Source organism: Carlito syrichta, unplaced genomic scaffold, assembly GCF_000164805.1.
Source record: "Carlito syrichta isolate Samal-C Ts95f unplaced genomic scaffold, Tarsius_syrichta-2.0.1 Scaffold314117, whole genome shotgun sequence".
In the NCBI taxonomy this organism is placed as follows: Eukaryota; Metazoa; Chordata; class Mammalia; order Primates; family Tarsiidae; genus Carlito; species Carlito syrichta.
Genome location: NW_007258213.1, coordinates 1,075,801 through 1,083,247, shown reverse-complemented (window position 1 = coordinate 1,083,247; position 7,447 = coordinate 1,075,801). Strand labels below are relative to the sequence as shown.

At 53.3% G+C, this 7,447-nt stretch overlaps 1 protein-coding gene across 2 annotated transcripts in view; it reads left to right on the top strand.

Moving 5' to 3' along the window:
- LOC103273693 (coronin-7) overlaps window positions 1-7,447 on the top strand; it is a 50,752-nt gene that overhangs the window by 33,120 nt on the left and 10,185 nt on the right. The window contains exons 16-22 of one of the 2 annotated variants that reach the window (XM_008071137.2): window positions 665-806; window positions 898-987; window positions 2,683-2,799; window positions 3,053-3,188; window positions 3,591-3,682; window positions 4,979-5,065; window positions 5,184-5,820. In XM_008071137.2, coding sequence (XP_008069328.2) covers window positions 665-806; window positions 898-987; window positions 2,683-2,799; window positions 3,053-3,188; window positions 3,591-3,682; window positions 4,979-5,065; window positions 5,184-5,189 — 670 coding nt within the window. In that variant the 3' untranslated portion in view covers window positions 5,190-5,820. Of the gene's footprint in view, window positions 1-664; window positions 807-897; window positions 988-2,682; window positions 2,800-3,052; window positions 3,189-3,590; window positions 3,683-4,978; window positions 5,066-5,183; window positions 5,821-7,447 lie in introns of those variants that run through there. The other variant, XM_021719091.1, reaches the window with a different exon arrangement.

The window sequence follows — 7,447 nt, the reverse complement described above, 5'->3', positions numbered from 1 at the left end:
GGTGGGTGGGTGGGTGGATGGGTGGATGAGTGGATGAATGAGAGTGTAGGTGGGTAGATGGATGAGCGGGTAGATGGATGGATGGGCGGGTGAGTAGGGAGGAAGAGTCAACATGGGGCCCAGGGGGATGAGAGTTAGGCCCTGCTCCTAGGAGCCCATGCCGGATGCAGATCAGGGAGGCACAGAAAACACAGAACCAGGCCACCTAGAGGGGCCTGAGAGAGGGTCATCTGGTGTTCTGGAGGAAGTATCAGGGAAGGCCTCCCAAGGGAAGCGTCTTCTGAGCTGGGTCATAAAGAGGCTGCTGACCAGAGACCTGAAGCAGGGGCAGTCGAGTCTGAGTGGAAAGGCCAGGAAGCCGACCAGCCCGTCGGAGCAGAGGGCAGGAAGCAGAGTGTGGAGAGAGAAATCCAGATATAGGCGGTCACGGTGACCATGGGTTGGGGCCAAGGCCAGGGCTGTGCAGAGGAGGGTCAGGGGCAGTAGCCTGGGAGGAGGGAAGGTAGATCAGCAAAGGAGGATGCTGCTGCACGGGGCCAGTGTTCTGAGGGCCGAACAAGGCCCTCCTACGGCCCAGGGCAGACTGGGGGCCACATGGGAGTTGGTCCTGCCGCAAGCCCCTGCAGCTCTAAGGACCTGCTTCTGCTCTGGGCCCCCATTGCAGCCGAAGTGAACGCCAGCTGCTCCTGTATGCGACTGAAGCCCTGGCAGGTGGCCCCTTGGCAGTGCTGGGCCTAGACGTGGCTCCCTCAACCCTGCTGCCTAGCTACGACCCAGACACCGGCCTGGTGCTTCTCACGGGCAAGGTGGGCTGGGTGGGGGTGGTGACAGGTGAGAGGAGGTGGGAGGAAGGCTGGCTCAGCTGGGCCGGCACCACAGTGCCCTCTGCCCCTGCAGGGCGACACCCGTGTGTTCCTGTATGAGCTGCTCCCTGAAGCCCCTTTCTTCCTGGAGTGCAACAGCTTCACATCACAGGACCCCCACAAGGTGAGGTTAAGGTCATCCTGACACCTGGTCTCTGATGGGACCACAGGGCCGCCCCACCCCCTCGTGGCCATATGGGGAAGTGCAGGAGCCTGTGGGCCAGCGGGTCAGTCCGGGGTCAGGCTACACCCTGCGGTGAGCAGGAGCTGGTGGTGATTATCTAGGAATTTTGAGAGTGGCTGTTATACCCAGCCATTATTAAAGATTAAACTATGTAAAGTCAGGCAGTATGAACCTGAAATATGATTCTAGAAATAAATATATTAAAAAGCAAAGTAGGCCGGGCATGGTGGCCTAGTCTGTAATCCAGCACTTTGGGAGGCCGAGGCAAGAGGATTGCCTGAGCTCAGGGGTTCGTAACCAGCTTGGACAACTTGGTGAGACCTTGTCTCTACAATAAATCACAAAAACTAGCTGGGCATAGTGGCGTACATCTGTAGTTCCAGCTACTTGGAAAGGCTGAGGTGGAAGGATCGCCTAAGCCCAGCAGCTCGAGGCTGTGGTGGCCATGAGCGTGCCCCTGCACTACAGCCTGGGTGACAAGAGTGAGGCTCCAACTCAGAAAAAAAAAAAAAAAAGCTCATGCCTATAATTCCAGCACTTTGGGAGGGTGAGGTGAGAGGATCGCTTGAGCCCAGGAGTTTGAGACCAGCCTGGGTAACATAGCCAGACCTCATTTCTACAAAAAATAAAAAAAATGAACTGGTGTGGTGGCACACACCTGTGGTCCCAGCTACTCTGGAATCTGAGAAGGATTACTTGAGCCCAGGTTCTAGGCTACAGTGAGCTGTGATTGTATCATTGCACTCCTGCCTGGATAACAGTGAGAACCCCCCCAACTCAAGTAAATAAATAAAGAAAATCAAGGTAATTTGAGTGAGTGGCTCACAACTGTAATCCCAGCTATTTGAAAGGCTGAGACGGGAGGATCTACTTGAGCTCAGGAAGTCGAGGCCGCAGTGACCTATGATCACACCACTCCTCTCCAGCCTGCATGACAGAGCAAGACTCTGTCTCTAAAAATAATAAAAATAGGCCGGGCTCAGTGGCTCAGCCTATAATCCCAGCACTTTGGGAGGCCAAGGCGAGTGTATTGCCTGAGCCCGCGGGTTCAAGACCCACCCAGGCAACTTGGTGAGACCTCGTCTCTACAATAAATAAAAAATTAGAGGTGTGGTAGTGCATGCCTATAGTTCCAGCTACTTGGAAGGCTGAGGCAGAAGGATCGCCAGAGCCCAGTAGGTGGAGGTTGCAGTAGCCAGGAGCGTGCCACTGCACTCCAGTCTGGGTGACAGAGTGAGACTCCAACTCAAAAATAAAAAAAATAAAAATAAAGCAAAGTAGTAAATACTCATTTTGTCACTTCCTAATTATTTTATTCCATTTTCCTGACATCGGTGCTGTTGAAGTCTTATACATCTGTTGGCTCCATGTGGTGGATCTGCCACCGGGCAATGTGGTTGTTCATCTCTTCCAAACACTACACTGTAGTGTGAAGTTGGCTGTGGTGGGGAGTTTTTGCTCCGTGAAAAATAGACCAATGCTACAAACCAGGGCTTTTTCCTTCCCAGAGCCAGTTTGCTCACCTTAATAGTGTGTTACTGTCCTAGTAGTCTAATGAGAGATGCTAGCACCCAGGGATGCGGTGTGCCAGCCATGAGCTCTGAACTCCAGCTCCAACTCCCTTGCTGCCCACAGGGCTTCGTCCTCCTGCCCAAGACAGAGTGCGACGTGCGGGAAGTGGAGTTTGCCCGATGCCTGCGTCTGCGCCAAACCTCACTGGAGCCTGTGGCCTTCCGGCTGCCCCGAGTCAGGGTGAGGTTAGGGGCCACTGCCCAGCCCTCCTTCCTGCTACCTGGTGGGAGCTTTGAGTCCTGTCTGCCCCTGCCCCCAGACTTCCTCGTCCATTGTACTTTGGGGAAGTCTTACTCTGCTGAGATTCTGAAATTCATGGCAACCCCAGGACTGGGGGAGGGCCCCAGGTCTTGCCACCCCTTCATCTGATAGATGCTAGTGTGCTCTGGGCCTCTGGTCAATGTCTCAGGACAGCACTTTCCTCCCCCTGCAGAAAGAATTTTTCCAGGACGATGTGTTCCCAGACACAGCAGTGAGCTGGGAACCAGTGCTCAGTGCCCAGGCCTGGCTGCAAGGTGCCAGCGGCCAGCCCCGACTTCTCAGTCTGCAGCCCCCCGACATGACCCCAGGTGGATTGAAGGACTGGGTGAGAGGGAGGAAGTAGGGACATCAGTGGGGACTGGAGAAAGAGGCAGAAGGCCCAAGTTCAAGTTCTGCTCCTGCTGACAGGTAGAAACCTCTGACACTCCTGAGGATGGGGAGTGGCTGTGTCTCCACATGCAGTCTTTGAGCTCCTGGAGGACAAGCCCCATTGTCTGTGATTCCCTCACAAGTCCCCACCCGTAGTGCACGCGCGCGCACACACACACACACACACACACACGCTAGTGCCCAGGGCAGTCCTTGTGAACCGAAGCTTCAGTGGCTATTAATACTGCCTCTTGAGTCTGTGCCGCAGAATCCCCCATGGCCTGGCACCAAGGCGCCCCCATCCGGGGGACACTCTGATGCCTGTTCTTGCCCTGCCCCAGTGAGCCAAGCTCCCCGTGAGGCCCCTGCCCGACGAGCCCCATCCTCAGCACAGTACCTGGAAGAGAAGTCAGACCAGCAAAAGAAGGAAGAGGTAGGCATGGGAGAGAGCAGCCATGTGGAGGGGACGGGGTCCTGTGTGTGCCTGGCCATGGTCCTTCAAGTCTCCAGCCCCAGCCCAGATGCTCCCACCATGCCAGAGCCCAGAGAGGAGAACTTCTAGACTGCTGACTTACCGCTGCCTCTGGGTCACAGGGAGCTGGGAGGGCAGTGAGAGCCCTGTCCTGGCCAGGCTGGACCCAGCCAAAGCGAAAGGTTCTGGGCCAGAGCACATTTGGAACCCATCAAATTTGAGCGTTTGACGCCATGTATGGAGACAGTGGCACCTGTATCTCTTGCCACATGTCATAGTCTCTCAGTCTGACGACTCTGTCTCTGTTTTGTGTCTTCTTTTTTTTTTGAGTTGGAGTCTCGCTCTGTCGCCCAGACTGGAGTGCAGTGGCCATTCCCGGCCACCGCAGCCTCGACCTGCTGGGCTCCAGCGATCCTTCCGCCTCAGCCTTCCAAGTAACTGGAACTACAGGCATGCACTACCATGCCCGGCTAATTTTTGATTTATTGTAGAGATGAGGTCTCGTCAAGTTGCCCAGGCGGGTCTCGAACCCACAGGCTCAGGCAACCCACTCACCTCGGCCTCCCAAAGTGCTGGGATTACAGGCTGAGCCACCAAGCCCGGCCTTTGTGTCTTTTTCAATGAAAGCCCATCAACTTGTTCAGGGTTCTATTTTAAATGGCTCTTTTGACTGGGAGTTGTGACTCATGCCTGTGATCCCAGTATTTTCAGAGGCTAAGGCTAGGATTTTCACTTGAGGCTAGGAGTTCAAGGCCAGCCTGGGTACCATAGCGAGACCCCCAACTCTACAAAAAATAAAAAAATTAACCAGGTGTGGTGGTGGTACCTATAGTTTCAGCTACTCAGGAGTCTGAGGCATGAGGATTGCCTGAGCCCAGAAATTTGAGGCTGCTGTGAGACATGGTTCCACCACTACACTCCAGTTTGAGCAACAGAGCGAGACTCCCGTCTTTAAAATAAAAAACAAATTTTAAAAAGAAGGAACTGGGCATGGTAGTGTGTGCCCATAGTTCCAACTACTTGGAAGACTGAGGCGGAAGGATCACCTGAACCCAGCAGGTCAAGGCTGTGGTGGCCGTGAGCATGCCACTGCACTCCAACCTGGATGACAAAGTGAGATTCTGACTCAAAGTAAATAAAAAAATTTTTTTAAATAGCTCTTTTCACAGCATTGTCAGAACTAAAATTGGGGTGTCGGATGTTCTTGGGGTCGAGAAGTCCGAACCCTTTCCAATTCTTCTCCTGCCACTGTCTCAGCTGCTGAATGCCATGGTGGCCAAGCTGGGGAACCGGGAGGACCCACTCCCCCAGGACTCCTTCGAAGGTGTGGACGAGGATGAGTGGGTAAGTGGCAAGTGGTCCGACTTCCTGTGGGCAGCACCATCCCTTGCTTGCACAATGCACACTGCCCACCTTGCCAGGCCCTCTTAACACCTTCCTGCCTCTTGGTATGTCACCCCAGGACTAGCCTGCGCACCTGTCACCTCTGGCCTCACCTGCTGCTGCCACATCCCAGAGCCACCTGGTGCCCCACACACTTCACATGTCATCCTCACGCTGGAAGATGCCTCTGTGGCCTGGGCACACCTCATGCCAGCGCCCTGGCTTCTGGTGGGCCCTGGGCACTTACACAGCCTCTGGGCCCACGGCAACTCCCGTGGGTTGTCTGCACCTCTGCTTTCTCTGGGGTGGGCTGCCTCTCCTCAGCTGCCTGATAGCATGTGGAGCTGAGGTGTAGGGGGTGGGGGAGCCAACTGCATGTCCCCAGGCAGGCCCTGGGCTCCCTGTCTCCCCTGCTCCCTCTGCTGACCTGGGCAGGTCTCAGCCTGGGCAGGCCTCATCCAGCACCTTCAGTTACTTCATGCCACCCCATCTTGCCTGCTGCCCCAGTTCAAGGGCCTTGGGGGCCACCCCCTACCAGGCTATCTGGAGCAGCACCAGCCTCAGGGGCCTGGGACCAGTTGCCTGCTCCCCAGGCTTGAAGCCAGGAGAAGGGGACATCACAGGGCTGATGGTCTAGTAAGGGGGTGTAGGCCCCCTGGGAACTGTCCTGTACATGCCCTGAATGTTCTCAGTTAATTAAACTTTTCTAAGCTGGACACCTTGTGTACTGCTGTGGTCTCTAGGCTGGCTGGAAAGGGGAAGAGGACAGGAATATGAGTGAGCATGATTTGGCCCAAGGCCCCCCTCAGTCCAGCCTCATTCTGCTCCCAAGGCCTTTTCACTCTGGTGCTACTGGGAGTCATTCATTCATCACATGGGTGCCCAGCAGTACTCTGGGTGGTAGGATACTGTGCTGGACAGGAGAAACAAGATCTTTCAAGGAGCTTCAGCTTATTAGTGCCTAATTATACAGGGAGCCAGACTCTGCAAGTGAGCAAGTAAAGTGTGAAGAGAGCTGTAAAGAACATACATTATTTGAAAGAAATGACGTAAAGACAGGGGAAGCAGGGTATTCAGGGGTCTGAGAAGATGACATTTAAACTGAGGCCAGGCGTAATGGCTCACACCTATAATCCCAGCACTTAGGGATACCAAGATGGAAGGATCATTTGAGTCCAGGATTCAAGACCAGCTTGGACCTCACAGCGAGACCTCATCTTTACAAATAGAAATTAAAAAAATTAGCCAAGTGTGGTGATGCTACTTGGGAGGCTGAGATGGAAGGATTGCCTGAGCCCAGGAGGTCGAGGCACTGGAAATTCCCATTCTAGTGGGAGGAAACGGATTATCAATAATAAGCATAAAAGTAAATTATGTAATATTGTAGAGGATGATAAGAGGTTTAGGGGAAAAACAGCATCAAGAATAAAGGATAAGTGAGTCACAAAAGACTCTACATTGTATAATTCCAGTTCTATAAAATATCCAGAGCGGGCAAATCCGGAGACAGAAAGTAGATGAGTGGTTGCCAGGGGCTAGAGGAAGGGAAATGGGTAGTGACTGCTCATAGGTGATGAAAATGTTCTGGAAACAGGCCAGGCACAGTGACTGATTCCTGTAATCCCAGCACTTTTGAAGGCGGAGACCCGAAGATCGCCTGATCCCAGGAGTTTGAGACCAGCGTAGACAACATAGTGAGACCTTGTCTCTACAAAAAGTAAAAAAAAAAAAAACACTGGCTAGGCATAGTGGCCCACACCTGTAATCAGTCTCAGCTACTCTGGAGGCTGAGACAGAAGGATGTCCTGAGCCCAGGAGGTTGAGGCCGTGATGATCATGCCACTGCACTTCAGCCTGGGCAACCAAGTGAGACCTTGCCTCAAAAAAAAAAAGTTTTGGGTTCGAGACCTGCCTGGGCAACTTGGCGAGACCTCATCTCTACAATAAATCAAAAAATTAGCCGGGTGTGGCAGCGTGCGCCTGTAGTTCCGGCTACTTGGAAGGCTGAGGCGGAAGGATCGCCGGAACTCAGCAGGTCGAGGCTGCGGTGGCCGGGAGCAGCCACTGCACTCCAGTCTGGGTGACAGAGTGAGACTCCAACTCAAAAACAAAAAAGAGTTTTGGAAATAGTGGTGAAGGGGTAACGGTGTCCTGCTGTGAGTACAGTACTAAAAAGCACTTAATTGTATACTTGAAATGGGTGACTTGTATGGTACGAATATTATATCTCAATAAAGCTGAGATACGCAAATTTTAAAAAAGGAAGGCATGTCAGTGTCAGGAGTCCAGGTGGGCCTCACTGAGGAGGTGACATTTGGGCAAAGACTTTTTTTTTTTTTTTTG